Source organism: Phaethon lepturus, unplaced genomic scaffold, assembly GCF_000687285.1.
Source record: "Phaethon lepturus isolate BGI_N335 unplaced genomic scaffold, ASM68728v1 scaffold38111, whole genome shotgun sequence".
Classification (NCBI taxonomy): Eukaryota; Metazoa; Chordata; class Aves; order Phaethontiformes; family Phaethontidae; genus Phaethon; species Phaethon lepturus.
The window spans coordinates 144-17,599 of record NW_010519142.1 but is presented as its reverse complement, the minus strand read 5'-3'; the positions used below and the strand labels follow the sequence as shown (position 1 = coordinate 17,599).

General features: G+C 47.9%; 1 protein-coding gene across 1 annotated transcript; it reads right to left on the bottom strand.

Moving 5' to 3' along the window:
- Nucleotides 1-3: 3 nt before the first annotated feature.
- On the bottom strand, nt 4-17,250 carry LOC104628389 (cat eye syndrome critical region protein 2-like; the record flags this gene model as incomplete). The annotated part of the gene is made up of 12 exons (XM_010296949.1): nt 4-102; nt 230-358; nt 1,479-1,906; nt 3,295-3,421; nt 3,713-3,804; nt 3,910-3,947; nt 4,235-4,364; nt 8,160-8,316; nt 13,146-13,223; nt 13,956-14,125; nt 16,494-16,543; nt 17,146-17,250. Coding segments are annotated over 12 exons (1,603 nt in total), but the record flags the coding sequence as incomplete, so codon positions are not given.
- Between the last annotated feature and the right edge of the window lie 206 nt (nt 17,251-17,456).

Below are 17,456 nucleotides of genomic sequence, written 5' to 3'. Positions count from 1 at the left end.
CGGTCGGGGGCCAAGGCCGGCGACGTGGGTTGGTCCGCCGCAGGCCTGCTTCTCTGGGGCAGCCAGCCTGTGCCCGCGGTGCTCGCTCAGTCCCACAGCCGGCTGGGGAGGAGGGAAAAAGAGAGAGAGAGAGAAACGGGGTGGGCCTCGGTGAGAGCCATTGCACCAAGGAGTGGAGGAGACCTGTGGGTCCCAGGCTGCAGGTTTCCTTGGCTGTGGCGTTCCTTACCTGCATGGCAAAGTGCTGGTGCTGCTGGACCGGGTCTCCAGGATGGGGCTCAGGCACTCGTGGCGAGCCGTAGAGTTTTGTGGGATCCGATCCGCGCAGGGGGCCAAACGTTCCTGGCACGGCTGGTCTCTGGGGGATGGGGAGGGATGCAGGAGGGAGAAATAAAACAATTTGTGAAGTACAGAAAAGCAGCAGAGCTGCTGCAGGTGAGGGGAAACCAAGACTGGAGGAACCACACAGATGAGCAGATGGGCTTTTTGCAGATACATGAAAAACCTGTAGTCTCTTTCCTACGAGGTGGCACAGCTCCCTTGCCAAAGCCACTTTCTCACACCCCAGCCACGTGTCCCCTTGCTCAGGTCACGATAAACTCACCTGCCACCAACTACTTGGGAGCAAGCAAGAAGATTGGAGGGGGCAGTGGTTCACTCCAAGGAGAGGAATGGACTACAGGAGCATGCGAGCAGGACAACTGGGGAACATGCTGGATTTCCTTCAAAATACTCATTGCCTCCAGGTGCCCTACTACCTGCCTCTACTTGCATCACAATAAGCGCTCTAAAAATTTTGTTTGATCTCTAGCTAAAAGGGTGAGGGGTAGCCTGGATCTCAGGGGAGCAGCTGATACACCACACCACAGGACATCACTGGTTAAAATGGAAAAGGCAGTGAAGGATGGGTGAGGAACAGCCCAGAGGGGAGGCAGAACAGGTGGCATTCAGAGAAGAAATGTTGGGCTAAAGGGAGGTCACTGCTGCAGTCCAGGGTGGCCTTGTGTTTGATTTTGTTTACTGCTTTTTTATAAGTACTCAAGGCACGAAATGCAGTAGTACACAGATGGCACAAAGTTACCAGACACCTGTAAACAATTGAGACAAAAGAAGACTGGCTTGTTCAGCATCACAAACTGGAGGCTGAGAGAGGAAATGTGACTGCTTTCCAAGGAGAGAAGAGAACTGGGGGAACCCAGGGCTGGCGCAAGCCCACATGGGGACATGCCAGTCATGGAAAACTGTTAGGAGAGTTATTAGGAGGCTGTTTCCAGCTAGTGTGGTGAAGACTGAAACTGTATCAATTTAAATCTCAGGGGTGAAAAGTTTCAGTTGTAGAAACCAGAGCCCTGACCCTTAATCTCTGGGAAAAGGTTCTTGCCACGCAGGAGGGATTTCACAGTAAAGAGCTTCATTCCCCTTTACCTCCCTCCCTCTGCAGGCCTGACAAGCAAAGAACAGCAGAAACTGCTCCTTACCATCTGGCCAGGATGTGGCACAGGGCTGGGCATGCCGCCGTACTGCAGAGAGCGAGGGAAACCTCGCCCATTGGAAGGGCCCACTTCTCGAGGAGGTTGCATTGGGTTGCCACTTGGATCCTCTGCAGAGGATGAGGAGAAGGAGGAGGAAGAGGAAGAAGAAGCAGGAGCCCTAGAAGTAGCTCGATATGGTGGAGGTTTTCCTCCATTTTCCAGGCGTTGCTGCCTCTTGCCTGGTCCATCTGGGTCTCGCGACCGAGTCCAAACACTGCCTGTGCTGGAGCGGCCAGTCCGCCGGCTTCTCTTCTCTCGTCTCCCATCTTCTCTGATCCAAAACTCCTCATCTGTGTCTCCATCTTCCCCAGGGAAGTGCTTCATCATTGCTCGGTGGAAACACCTCTCTAAATTGTAAGCCATCTTGGTATATTCTGCAGTCAAAAAACCCAACAACATCAGGGACAGAGCCTTATAGAGAGAAACAATTAAGCAACATCAGACTTTCCCCATCTGATAAATCATCTCCCCTCCACAAAGTTTCTCTGAGGAAGACTTTTGTTTCTAACTAGTTGACTTTGGTTTACATTCGATAAACGATGCAGCATCAGATTGGTTCAGTAACCCCACCAGAGGACAGGCACATAGGCATGACGAAGTACCGTTAGTGGCATGGCTTGCAGAGTCAGCATTAAGCCAGTGTTCCAGCGTAGTGCCAAAAATTACATTATGAGAAGCACCACCTCTGCTCACAGCGATGCATGCACAGTTAGCCAGCAGAGTGCCGAGAAAAGAAATGTGAACTTCCAGCAATGCTAATTTGATTACATTCAGAGGCTTTTCTTGGACTCATTCAAATCTCTGCTGTATGCCATAAGACTGAGGAAAAATCAGCAAACCTATTTATCCATGTACAGTTTCCAAAGCACTTGCTGACCCTGACATGAAAGCTATTGCCAGCACCAGTGTCCCCATTACATCATTTCCACAGGATAGTTCTGCTCAGAGGGGATCCTACTTTTCATTGGAGTGGATAGGAAGGAAAAGACATGTGAGAAGTGTTAATGACAAAGGCTTGAACCAAATGACTTCCCAGTTGTTTCCACTAAGCTAACCCAGAAGTTCCTCGGGAAACAGAACTCTCCCAGTAGCAGTGCAGGAACATTTTCACTTGGGGCCCACAGCGACAAGCTGGGTAACTCTGTTTTCCCTTTCAAGGCGGTGCTGGTGAGACACAGTCTGCAGTGATGACCCACCTTATGGGAACTGCTTTCTTACCTAAGCAACATGCAGAATTTTAATTGGCATGGCAATTAAACTCAGGGTTTCCCATTTGCAGTGTCATGTTGTTCATTCAGTAGCCAAGGAAACCAAAACCTACATTTTCCATCCAAAGGGCTACAAGCTTGGTTCATTCCTCAATTTTCTCTGTTACTCAACAAACACTGGGAGCTAACCAGATTCCAATGCTTTTCAAAGTCTGTGTTACATATGAGACAAAGGAGCACACCGAGACACACAAGCACATGAAGGAATGAGCTCAAAGAAACAGACTTCCTTCTCTTCTATGTTCTGCCTTCACCATCTACCAACATGGGAGTCTCTTAGTGTGCCATACCCCAATTCAGCATGACCAAATTGTGCTAAAAACCTTCCTAAAACCCCAGGCCTTATTACTCAGGAGCTCCTACCCTTTTGTCTGGCCTCCCAAAAATACCCTGAAAGAGAATAAGCAGAAATCAAGTACTGGTGAGTAGAGAGGGAACTGCTTGTTTTGACTCAGCACTGCAAATAGACAAACTTAACATCTTACTGCTCTTACCACTGCCTTCACCATTGTACTTAAGACAGTTCCTGAACATGGTCTTCATATCGCCCACAAATTCTTCCTTGGTGCAGTACTGACCTCCATTCAACTTCTTCTCCATGCTAGAGATGTCCATGGGGGCCTGAAAAGCAACAAAACCTCCCTTCAGTTATTGCAAGCATAGTGGGGCTTACAAAGTTGCATAGCGAGCTTCCCCACAGAGAGGGGGCGGGGAGCAAAGGCTGCTTTCCTGAGAGGCAATCTCTCATCTTTGGTTTCCTTGACTTGGAAGGCTAGACAGGACTACTGGAGTCATGCAATTTGACTCCAGTTGACTGCAATTGACAGCCCACAAAACTTCAAAACACTTCCAAAAACCTGCATTCCAGTCAACAAAGTGCATCGGTCAAGTTGGCTGGACCACACTCCATACCTTAATGATCTGGTAGTAGTTGGGAGCATAGGATTCATCGACGGGCTCCAAGAAGGGCCAAGAGTCCTTGTGAGCCTTTACCACATCTAGAACTGGCAGTAACAAAAGAAAGGTGAACGGTTACACACACACGCCCAGGGGAGTACTTCACCTTGAACAAGTCATGCAATGGGGAAAGCTGGGGCAGGAGGACTAACCTTTGTACATGGCTGTGAACTCATCATCCAGTTCAAAGCTGTAATGGGAAGCACAACAGAGAATATGCAGACTGAGGACATAACACATGCTCTTGTTCCTCACCTTCCCGTCCACCCCACACACAAAGCCACAATGCTGACAAACAGGCCTCATCACAAACACTAGTGTGGACCAAATACAGCTGTTTCTCAGCTTACTCCTCACTGTTCTCCAACCTCACTTCTCCCTCCACATTCCTGTGAATGACCACACTCCTTTCTTCCCCGTACTCATATACATAAGCTTCAATGCACCCACGTGCTGCATGCCCAGCTGCATACTCACAGATCCTTGGTCCTTCGCTCTTCCCTGGTAGGGGAACTAGGATCCAAGTGAGAAAGCTCAGGCGGGAGCTCCTTTCCCTGCGCCAGCAGCCAGGCCCGCTCTTCACGAAGCTTCCTCCTCCTGGCCCGTTCTGCAGTGGGGAGGGGAGAGAGGTGAAAAACCATTCAGCGCTCCTTGTCAACAAGATCCTGCAGGGAAAACGAAGGCAGCTCCTGCAACTGTCACGAACTCTAGTAGAAATGTTCTTGTTCTTTCAGGAAAAGCAGCAATAGCACAGGAGCAGAGGAGCGCACCATCAACACGCCTCTTCATTTCCCCTTGACTTTGCTATCAATGATTTTGAAGCATTACTGTGATACAGATGTCCCCTAGCCAGCTTTCAGACAAATTCCTGACCACAGAGTGGTACAAAGAGAGAAGTTCAAGACACAGATCTAGGCACAGACCAGCTCTACAGAAAGAGCTGGCTTGTTAAGTTACCATTCTTCAGAGGCTTCACCTCAGCCAGATGAAATCAAGGCAGCTGGTTTTGCACTGAAATGGATGAAGAGTTGTGCCGAGGGAAGGGTGAAGTTCTACCAGCTGGGTGGCAATGAGTAACTGGAGTCATTAATACTCTCCATCACTGTGGCTAGCTTTGGGAAGATTGTTCAGGTAGGCCTTCCCAGCCAGCAGCCAGAGCAAGCAAGCTGCCACACAGGAGGGCCACTGGGACAGCTTTGGTTTAAGAGGTGAGAGACAGGAAGAAGCAACGCTTGGCAATATAACCTGTGGTTTGCAACCAGACAGCTGGCTAACAGATTGCTTCATAATAGAAAGTTTATGGGCTCTTATGAACCTCATTTCCTTTTTCTTATAGGAAATCTGAATTCATTTGACTTGCTAAACACCTGCGGTTGTACCAACTTTCTGTAGGAGCAGAATTCTGTGAAAGTAATGTTCAAGGAGAGATGTCATAGGAGTAACACCCCAGAAAACAGGTCACAGCACAGGAACATGCAGAGTGAAAGAAAGATGGGGGAGACTTGGCTAATACCCTCTAGTAGAGGCTCCATCTCTGGAAAATGCCAGAAACTCAAGAAGCACCAGCTCTGGTGTGAGAATATTTATTTACTGTCTTACTCTGTCAGTCAAAACCAAACTTGGGATGGGAGTTGAGGGCACAAGAAAATTAAGAATAGCTACAAGGTGGGTATTTCCAGAGAGGTTCATGACCATGTCTATCAAAGACTGGAAAAAGAAAGTCCAAATTTCCCTTTAGAAGATTCTGGGTAGCACTGAAGTTGGGAGGACAGGACTTCCATCTAGGATGTCCTACAGAATCTATCAGCATCTATTATAACATTTAATGATAAGGCCAACATCAAACTGCAGTTAGCAGTCTGTCCAAGCACAGTTCAGTACTCTTTCATATGCTTCTTTCATAAAATTAGCATCACTTAGACATCCATAATAATGTCATCTAAGTAAGAAAGACAAGAAAAACATGCAGTGATGATTTGGGCAGCAAAAGGAAAACCTCACGGCAACAGCAACCAAGGGGTAAGGTGACACAGATTTTTGAAATCTATCAATGCCTGCCTGAGGATCTGACCTGGTAAACTCACAGCAGTCAGGGTGCACTAGCCTGGTACCAGGCTGGAGCTCAGCCAGGATTAATGTCAGGTCCCTCTACCGCAGCAAGTTATTAATAAAGCACGTGAAATATCACTGGCAGAGCTCGTTGTCATGCTCTTGACACGGGTTGAGTCCTATCCATCAGGTTTCAAAAGCTAACCCATGCCCTAAAAAGTACCTCAAACAGCTAGAAAGTCATACATGTGAGAGGTAATGTTGGAGCAGCATTTGAGAAGAGAACTGGGAAACTCTACCCTGCCACTGTGGTAGAAATCTAGAAAGCTACTTTAACTGATAAATTCAGGAAAGTACAGATGGGCCTAGCAGGAGGTTTGCTACCTGGGGTGTACGTGGAGTGGGGGGAAGTGAAATCCCAGACAGGAAACAGGAACGTGATCTAAAGACAGGCATACAGTTCAAAACTGAGAAGCAGGTGAAGTTCTGATGAAGTTCATCAGAAAGCAGATATTTCACCCTGTGTTTCACATCGCCCCTCTATAGACGACTTTACAAAATTACTGTGAAATTCCAAAAGAACTGCAAAATACAATAAAATCTTTGTTGCCCTAAAATCTCTGTCGACAGATGTCCAGTTTTAACAAGTCTGAACAAAGCAAAACAAATTACTTGATTTTCAAATAATTTTCTGTCCATCATAAGAACTTTTATGAAAGTAAATGCTAATGGAGGGTTTGCTTGGCAATAAGGAAAGATGGTTAAGAAGCCAAAGTTTTACCTGGATAACTGCCCTTTCCAGGGATGAAAAATACTGCAGTGATTAACTGAACAAGTCAGGCATTTAAATAACATTCCCAAACAGCTTTTGCACCAGCTTAAAAGGAGACTCTTGACTTAGCCTAAACTGACTAGGGAAAAGTTCAAACTAAACTGAAGGAAACTGCAAAAGCAAAACAAAAAAAGCATCTGTATCAAGAAAAGCACGAATGTATTCTAAATTTGCTTAAAACAGTTTACTGCCCAACCTCAAGCCCATTTCTTTGAGTGGCTCTGGTGCCTTTGCATCAGATGATGTAGTGATTGCATTTACCCAGAAAAGGACATGGCTTATACCAAAATAAGGTACATTTATCTTTGGAGGTCTTCTGGAACTTCAGGATTAATTTTGTCTATACAGATGGAGAATTAAAGCACAGAGAACATGCAATTTGCCAAGGTGAAACAGATATCTGTGGCAGATATGGAAGCTGGATGATTCTGAGTTTAAAGCGCTGGATTAACCAGGACTGGCAACCAGGAATACATGAAGGCCAAGCAAGTAATTGGATTTTCTAAAGGTTAGAAAGGTAAGCAGGTAAAAGAAGCTATTCTTAGATAACATCTGGTCTGCTACCAAACATCTGGTAGCAGACTGTTTCATCTTGGAAAGTTTACAAGGTCTGCATGAACTTAATCTTTTTTCCTTTTCTGATTCTGTATCTACTTAAGGATTCACGATACTGATACTGCCACACATTACCACCACAGTCTTCTGAAGATTTTCAGCATTTCGCTGGAACTGCACCAGCCCAGCCAGCCACAGCAGCAAAAGCAGCAGATAAAGGAATCCCCATAAGGGAGGCTGACAGAGAGAAGGTGGTCAGAAATGAGCCTGCTCTTAGACACTAGTGCCTACGTGTACTGAATGCCTGCTGTCTGTGCCTCAATCTGATGTATTAAACACAATGCTGTTATTTCTTGCAGAACAGCTTAAATCAGCATTTAATTCAAAACCATGGAAAGAAAAGACGAACACCTGAAGTTGCCACCTGTTGGTGCTGTATTTAGCCTGGTCCATATATCTTTAGTTCTCCAACTGATGAGGCCAGTCGCAATATAAAAATACTATTCTTGTTACTCCCACAACATCTCCTCCCCTTTCTCCCCAATGGGAATCCTTCTTTCATCATGCATTAGGCCAAAAGGACCAAATGCTAATCAGCAGGAGAAAAGCCAGCTAATCCTGCGCACCGGGAAAGTCATGAAGACCCAAGTGGGAAGATAGATTAAGAGAAATGAGGAATACCACAAACAGTGGGAGAAAAATACAGCTGGGGCAAGGGAGAAAATAACTGTGATTTGAGGAAGAAAACACAGCTGAAGGATGCACTAGAGAACAGCCACCAACACCAAGAGAGATGGACAAAGGAAAAGAAACTACGGTCAAGCCAATTTATCTGAGGTAAGTGCAAGAAAAGATATTCCCACTAGCATGTCTGGCAGGGGAGGAATACAAATGGCAGATCTTAATTCAAGATCTCAATCTCGGCTTTGAAAGCTTCTGCCCCTGCATCACACTGGCTGCACGCACCTTCCACTGCTTTGACTTTTTCCTCCATTTCTCTCTTCCTCTCCTCCTTCAGCAGCTGCTCCTGCTCCCTCTTCTGTACTGCTATAAGGATTTGGCGCTCCTCCTCTTCCTCCCTGCGCCTCTGCTTCTCCATTGAATTCAGCACGTTCGGGTTTACCTGTGACAAAACAGTGTGACAAAAACTGTAATGCATTTGGCTTACTGAAGTCTGAGCAGAGGCAGGTTTACTTTGAGCAAGTATTAAAGCGTACCTACAATGAATGGCTGGGAAAAAAAAAGTGGGGGGGAAAAAAGGATTTGTACATATGAATTCTCAGATGAAAAGCAACACATAAAGGAAAGTTATTTGTCAAGCAATGAAACCCTACTGATGCAGGGACAAAGGAAGGAGAAGCGATGGGTTAGACAAGCTGCCACTCTGCCAGGGACGCACCGTGTGTATTTCCCTTCTGGGCAAAGGATCCGTGCTGTTGACACCCCCACACAACACCTCTCCCCCTTCCAGCTAGTAGAGTCCTGAGCTGCCAGCATGAGTAGCAAAGACTACCCTCCTATAAAACAGAGTACTTAGGATAGGAAAAGAGACTGGTACAGCCTTGCATCAAGGTATCGTTCAGAGTGTTTTCCTTTCTTGTTCAAAATAAAGGCCACCATATTTCTGTGTGCTAATCTTTCCTGAACTTTTGCTTGTTTGTTTGGACAGTTTTCCTGCTGGGTCCCCCAACCAGTTTTCTCAATCAAGGACGCCTGGCTCTTTATTGCCCCACTTCCTCACCTCCCCACTGCCAGCAGGCTGCAAGGCTCTGTTTGATCCCACTTAGACTGCAGGCTTCCCAGACCAGGGATCGCCTGCTCCTATTTCTCCAATAAAGTGCAAGGTATGTGTATGGCAGTGTGGAATTACCTTTATTAACCTAATTTAATTATAAGACAAATGAATTGGTCATCTACCAGCAACTGCCACCTCTGACTTCTGCAAGACCACGGTATGTGTGCCTTATCAAAAGGGAATATCAACCAGAAAAGAATAATGTGCATACAGTTTTCTTCACCTTAATTTTCAGGCAATAACCAGCAACCACAACTTAGGCAAGAAGGCATTTCCTGAGGATTAGCAATCAGCTGGGGTCCCTTGGCTGCTGCTCAGACCATCAACTTCTCCAGGCCCATTATTAACCCCCCAAAAAACACAACTGGCACCATGATTATTTTGTCCTTGTTTTATTGCCTAGAACTGGAACCGCGGGGTGCTTTGATAAACGCCTAGAAATGTTGTCTGGTTTCACTGTACATTGATTCCCCCTCTGCCTTTCCTTCCCCTACACAGCACTGCCCTACAGTCTCCCTCTGCAGCTCTCTGTGGACAAGAATCATGTATTATCTCCCTGTCTCCAGCAGCAACAATATATTAAGAGAATTATGCTTCAACCACCAACAGCTATGGAGAAGTGTCCAAGACAGGGTGATGGGAGTCTTGACAATATTAGGACCATATCTTGCATCTAGGGACAGACTGGACAGCAAAACCACTTGTTCTGTGCTGATCCTTTTTAGCCAACCCCACAGCATGGTGTCACCGCAAAGGAACTCTGCCCGTGTTCTTTTCCTTTTCAGATCTTTGCCAAATATTAGTACTTCTCTTTACCGCCTTCCTAGGGAAACTATTCTGTGAGTCCACATGCACTTAGGTTAGACAGCTTCTCCTCACATTCAGTCTAAAGTTAATTTCTCATCCCCTCATTCCATCCAATTATTCCTAGTTACACTTTTCTGGGCAAGAATAAATCTTCTTCTTCAGCCACATTCCAGCCTTTATGAGCTTCTTCAGACACTTAAACAAAACTCCCACATTTCTGTAATTAGATTAAATGTTTATTATAAAGCAATCCTTCCAGCACCCTAATCATTCCATTTGTCTCAAACCTTTCCTCCAACTGATCAATATCCAAACACCAGGATGCCCAGGACTGAAACTGCTATGCCAAGTAGAAGAGGTCAAGAACCCCAGAACCAGGTTCTACATTTCCACTTTTGAAACATTTCATATCCCTTTCTCAACCACTCTACCAACATATTTTCTGCTCATGCACTGGAAACATCTTCCTTTCAGGCCTGATCCTGATCATCATCAACCAGTTTTCCCCTAACTTTCAAGATCAGTCTTTAACTGTTGTAGGAACCGAAAAACATCAGGCTCTGCAGCACTTAGGAAGAGAAAGGGATGAGCAGGAACCAGCCACCAGAAGTTGGTACACCAAGGTATTTTATTGAGGATGTGACCATCAGCCTTAAGATTCTCCAGCCAGTAGATCTAAGCCAGCCTGGCATGCCATGCTAATTCCTTCAACTGTTGGTGCACAGGTCAGACCTTCTTCTTCCCTGGATTCTTACAGCTTCCACCATTCATGTCCTACGGAAATGGGAACACAACATCCAAGCCGCAGCATTCACACCAGGGCCTCTCCAAGCCTGCAGGGTACATTCAGCACTCTATACTGTAATGTCGCGACACAGAATCCATAGCATGTTCCACATCAACCCGCCACAAATATGGCATCGACAAAGCAACGGGACAATCTGAAGGAAAGGAGAGGATGTCATCCTAGCAGATCTAGGAAGAGAAGAAAAGGGAAAAGCAGAAACTACTAGCACAGTGTAATGAGCACACCAAGGGCTGCAGCAGATGCCCGAGACAACTGCACCTGCTCCCTGCAGCTCTTGCAGAGCAGCAGCAATGCTGGCACAGGCTCTTCGAGACACTTCAGACACAGAAATAGCCAGATTTTCAAGAGAGACCTTCTGCCTAGTGTCCCACTTAAGCCCATTGGAGATGAGGGTGCTCACTCAGGGTTAAAAAATAAGCAAACACAAACAAGTAAACTCCTCCTAGTTGTGATGGAAGCAGATGCCTATTGGAACGATAAAAGCAAGAACCCAACATAAGCTAAACTTCCTTCCCGAATGAAGAGGTGGCAAAGGGACGTTTCTTCAGCTTCCTCCCCACTTGGAGGATAAAAAGCACCCCTCACATCTGCAACCATGACATCACCGTCTCCTTCCCTCCGCCAGAGAGCACTCCAGGACACAACATCGCTGCCTTCCCCCTCCCTGGACCCCAAAAGAGCCAAACTTCTGCCTTTTGCTTTGCTCTCCTGACAGCGGGTATCAGGCTTCAGGGGCAGAAGGCCAGGAGCTGCGGGTGCCCTGGGCGCCCCGGCCCCCTCTCACCACAAGCCCCGGCCCCTCGCCCTCCAAACCTTCCCTGCTCCGGTTTCCGCAGCGCTGCCCTAATGAGGGTGCTGCTCAGGCGGCTCTTTAATGAGGAGCTAATCTGAACCACCTGTTGAGAAATCCCCCGCAGGATTAGGAGCCTACGGAGCAGTTCCATCTCGGACCGATGCAGCATCCAGCTCACTGAGTCGGGAGGACAGGGTCACCCCTGCACCGGGTTGAGGTTTTCTCCCCCAGACTCGCCTGCTGCCCACCCTTCAATCGGCAAACAATCCATCAGACATGCCGGCACCTTCCCCTGGCTCCCCCGTGGTATCCTGCTGGGGAGCTGGCACGAGCGCCGCCACCCTCGCGCCGGCTGGCTCCTCGCACCCCGGCACAGTGGGTGCCGGGAGGGCCCCCCGCTCGCTGGAAACGTTTCACTGGCCCACAGGCAGCAATTAACAGCCCTCTGATGCTGCAGACCTGGAGCACCTGCGGTACTGATTAGCATCATTCAGGCTCCATGTGTTTCCCACTCCCCTCCTCCTCTGGGATTTCTGCTGCCTGAGAACAAACACGTGTCCCTGCGCTTCCTGCAGGGTGAGCTTTGCAGAGAGCAATTCCAGCCCCAAACTGACCATCGCTGGGGTCTTATTTTCCTCTCGGCAGGCTTTTATCTGCAGCATGATGAGAGGTTCTTCCTTCCTTTTATTTATCTATTCTAAGTAATCATATTTATTGCAGGGAACTGTACTTTCTCTTTGTTTTGCGGGAACCCCTGACCCTGGCTCACATGGAATATTCCCTACAGTTTAATTTCCTAGGGTTTGACAAAACACCAGGTAACTACATTTTCATAACATCTACAGTGAGAGATTATGCCACGGCCTGATAGAATCAAGACAATTTTTTCCTCCAAAGCTAATCCCGTGTTGCCTGACCGATTGTTTTGGGTAGCAGTTGCCAGTTCAAAGACCCCCCATCTCCACTGTACCATGTCCCTGGCTGTGCCAACGTGACTGTTGGGGGCTGCGTGGTGAACTGGATTGGAAAGCTGATCTACGTTAAAAATAACCCCGACCAAAAGAAAAAGGTTATATTTAACTCCAGTCATTTTCCCGGGTCTGGTTCACTGCACAGACCCGCAAGCAGCAGCGCTGTTACGCTGATGGGGTGGAGAGGAGATGAGGGTGAAGAGGCACGGAAAGAGCCGTTTCAGCTGACAAGGCTGCAGTTTGATAAGCATTTCTTTAAGCAGCCTAAATTGTGACTTCCATTTCCAGCTGACCCCCTCCTAGCTCAGCTCCATCCTGCATCAGTCATTCTTCTCTCCCTCCGCCCTATCTACACCCTCATGTGTTTGCAGCCTCACGTTTTCCCCTTGGCTGAATTTCTGTCATTTCCCTTTGTAAGCTGGTTCTTCTAGCCCTCTCATCCTTCTTCAACTTTTCTTTGAACTGCCTCGAAAGTGCCAGCACTTTCATTGAAGTGGAATTCCCCAGACTGAGCGCAGATTTCCATACGCAGCTGCACCAGAGTCTGCGGCGAGGCCGCTTACCTCGGCGATCCAGAGGGCAGCACCTCCCTGCTCGCCATAGAAACCCTGAGTGTCAGCCTGCCTTTGACGGGCATTACCACCCATCTCTCTTTCAGCACGAGCACTTTCAAACGACTCCTTCCCACTGAATAGCGATGCTGCGGTTTTATTTTTTCCCCCAGGAGGCATCTGCTTTCGCCTCCCTCCGTCGTCCTCCCCCTCGCACCCCCCCTCACCTCCTGCTTGATTGGTTTGATGGGCTGATGGTCAGACATCCACCTGGGAGAAAACTCTGTCCGCTGCAGACGCTTCTCCTGAAACAGGGTTGAGAATTGAGGGAAGGAAAAAGAGAGTGGAGGAAATTAGGGCACATTGGTGATACTGGCAGGAGAAACTCTGGGGGCTAGAAGTGACCATGAAACCCCTATTTGCTTTACAAGAGTAGCAAACAAGCAAACTGAACTCAATCCAAGAACATCACGCTGACTGCACAGCCCGTTTTACACAGCCATCTAGCCGAAGGATCCCATTCCAAATCCGTCCCACCTGAAAACATTCAGTTGACAAGACAATACCCTTCGGAGTCTCAGGGCTCTGACATACCAGCTCAAGCCGACTCAGCCAGCACAGCTAAAGCAGCCACTGCCCCGTCAGCAGAGCCAGCTGAGAAATGGCAGTAAAAGTGGAATCAGAGGCACTTTGCACAGAAAAGCTAGGCTGTAAATCGCAGCAGTTCAAAAGCAGACAGATTCCCTGCTAGCAGAAAAGGGACACAGAACATGGCTGAAGACAGTAAACCCCTTCAGCCATCCTACCTACGCTGCTGTGCAATCACGAACCACCTCTAGCCCTGCCACTCCATGCGGGAGAGTCTTTCTCCCCAAACACAAGCCAAACAGCCCCCACATTCATGACATTTGCAGGCTGGAGGCGGCGGGAGCAGGACAGGGTGAGGGTTGCTTGGATTTAGCTTTCCTTCAATCAGCAAATGTCCATGCTCTTGGAAGCGGTCAAAGAGAGGTAAACAGGATGTCATGTCTCCTCACCTTCTGTGCAATCATGTTGCAGATCTCCGGCAGGAAGTCTTCACTCAAGAGTTTGTAGAGCTGCCGCTCTCTAAGGGAAGTCCTCTCTCTGAAGCTCTCTGTGACCTGCCTCCACTCCTCTTCCGTCTGACACAGCAGCCACCATGTCCCACGGCCAGGCCCTTGGGACCCTTCAACAACATGAAAGGATGTTATCTCCACAGCAGTTACGACTAAGAACTTTTCTTTATCCCTCCTCCTCTCCTCAGGGCTCAGGAAGAGCAAAAGATACTGCCAACGGCCACTGTTATGAGAAACATGCTTTGCTATGGACCCAAAGCTCTCTTGATCCACCAGAAGCACCACTACCTCCCCTAGCAACACCAGAAGTGATGCCAAGACACAGAGGAAGAACACAGGTGAAGAAATAATGGTGGCACTTTGTAACAACGTGGGTAGTGTGACATCCCTGTAGCAAGCCTCCATTCCAGTTATGACAGACCAGAGAAACAGATTTACTTTGTTTCTTGCAACGGAGGCTGTCCGCCAAAGCAGGACATAGGACAATGCAAACATCTAATTTAGTCTGGCAGCAGAATAAAAACACTGAAACTTAATGTTATTTGAAATAAGCCTTTTTTTTCTCTCTCTCTCTCTTTTTTTTTTTTTTTTTTAGCACTTTAAACCTTTGCTGTGGTGAATAGAACTTCCCATTCTCCCCAAATGAAACATTTTGTTTGCAGGCACTTGAAAGAACAGAAGAGGAAGTGAAGGATGGCCTTCATCGGGCTGCCAGATGAGGGGGAAGTTCCCAAAGTTCACATCCCATCTCTGCTTAATCCAGAGTGGGATCTGAAGCAGCTCTCCCACCGCTCTGAAGCATGTCCCAACTAACCAAGACACTCTGAGCTGTTCCGCCTTGTGTGAAACATTTGAATATTAATTGTGAAGGAAGGACTCTCTCATGTGGTGGTTGGAACACCCACCTGGAGAAGGGGAATGTGGTTCCTGCTCCACAAATGTTTACACAGAGCAGAGAAGCCTTATGGGTTGCAACTTGTATGCTTTTGCCCCGGGACACTCTCTAAGCAAAAAAATCCATTGTGGCCCGTTTTTGGGGAGGGGGAAGACATTGATTCAAACACCTTCAGGCTGAAGGGTTCTTAGCTCCCTCGAGACTTTTCTAGAGCTAACCACAGGCTACTGGAAAGAAAGCAACAGTCACCACCCCCACTGGCAGATGTCATGCAGCTTCTCACTGCATTTTCAAGCAAATTAACTATGAAAAATATAAAGAAGCCAAAAACAGAGCCCTTTTCTCTCTGAACCTGACCCTGAGCCCTTTGTGGATTTGAGCTGCCAGCGGCTCCGGCACATGAGCTATCAGGTTGCCCCAGGAAGACTGGAGAGCTACAGCCTCCCTCCAGCCACCTGCCCTCTGTCGGAAACCTCCGTGCTGCGGCAGTGGCACAGAGCAAGCGTGTGCTACCCCAGGTCACAGGCCAGCATGCAGTTTAACCCGCCCTTGGCTTCAGCTCAAGTTAAAGCACTGGGGACTGGTAACCAAGAGAGCGAAGAACCAAACATGTGCTGGTTTCTGTGGCCCTGGCTACATGAAGCTGTCCCCCGCCCAGGTTTAGTGGGGAGCTTATCTGCACGCTGCCCCCAGAGCCTGTCCCCTCGTTTCCCCTTCCCTTGCCAGCTGCTTATGGGCGACTCGTATCAAAAGCAACCAGGACTAAGGCACTGCTTTGTGCCACCAGAAGACTACTCCGCAGCTGAAGTGACACAATTTGCTCAAGACAATGATCTGATAAACCCCCCAGCATCTCACGCGTGCCACTCCAGCTCTGCCACCCGGCTCCAGAGTGGCCACCAGGAAATCTGAAGACAAAGGGTGAAGTGAAGGAGGCAGGGAAAGACAATGCCACTCTTGCCTTTTATCGTGGGGCAAGGGGTAGGCTGAGCCCCTGGGTTATGCGGAAGCCAATGGATCCGCATGTATGACAAATGAGTTCCAGCTCCCTCGGATTCACTTGCACATTATGTTGCCAACTTTCTTTTTCTGCTTGCCTTGTTAACCCTTAGGCGGGTAGCCCCAAGACATCATTTACTGAGCTCAGCCACCCAACAGCCACTGGGAAGGAGAGGTGAGGAGAATCAAAAAGGTTCTTCCTTCCCTATCTTGGTGTCACTGACCCCACTCTCTTCCCAAGTCCAAGAAAAAGTATCCACTACAAACAGGGGCTTGTGTTCACCTCATCCCTGGAGGAGCAAGGGCCATTCAGAGCCCACTTCCATCAACTTTAGTGAATAGGTGGGCCCCCAAGGCCTAATGTAACCCAAGACGTTATGTTTCTTCATCTCAAACTAATCCATGATAAGATAGGAAGCCCGCAGGTGCCCAGCTGAAAGGTAGCCTGTCCTCCTTCCAAACTCAGCCCCAACCACCAGCAGAAAGACTCTCCCTTTCCCAAGAAAGGCATCTCTCCAGGCTTTGATAATTTAAGAGCTGTGTTAGCTGATCATATCAACCCTGACCTCGCAAAATCTCTTTACCATTTCTTATCTGAGTCTCGCGGATTAGCAAATTCTCTTCTGCCTTCTCCCTACCAAAAAAGAAAGAGGAGTGATACAATAAATACATTACTTCACATTACAAATGCAGGTGTTTCTGAAGGAGAAGAATGGGGGACACAGCAATTATTCAATGCACAGCAAAACGGTGAAAAAAACCAGGGTGCAGAACACACATTTGATATATATATTCATACACATATTTATCATAGCTTCATAAAATTTTAAGAAGTGAAACGTGCAGGCTGGAGTTTGGCAAGTACAGTATTTCAACTCTTACGAGAAGGATCCCAAAATCTATATTTACTCAAATGGCTTCAAGAGCTAGGCAGTGAAAGCATTCTTTATCAGCAGCATAATGCCTAGTGCTGCACGGAGGAACTGCATCCCAAGTGCGGTGGTTGGAAGAGTGATACCCACTGTTGCACCAAACTTGGCTTCCAGCACAGTCAGAATTTTCTTTGGAGAGTGATCAAAGCATCCACCAAGTCTGATCTTGCTTCATTTCAGAGATGCATCGAAGTTATGGCTGCATGGTATATACATACTTATTGGGGGAACCCCAGAAGTACATTAGACTTCCCTCTGGGAACATACGCATTTTACTGCTACTGCAGGAACCACCTTTCCGTACCTCAGCAAATTTTCTTCCAGTAGTTTTTTCCGCTTTGGGGGTCGCCCTCGCCTCTTGCCCGTTTTCCCAGGAACATTTGGGGTGTTTGTCTGCCCCCCGCATCCCCTGCAAAATGGCAAAACCACCATGAAATATCTGCTGAGCAAGGGAACTGCGGCTGGCAGGATGGGAGAAGGACAGGGAAATCAGAACAGCTGCTAGGAACCCAACCAAAGGAGGGATTAAATCAGAGCAGCAACGGGACAGGGAGGGGAGGAGAGGAGGGATTCCCACTGGCTGGGAGCCTGATCTGGGAGCCGCCGGCACGGTGC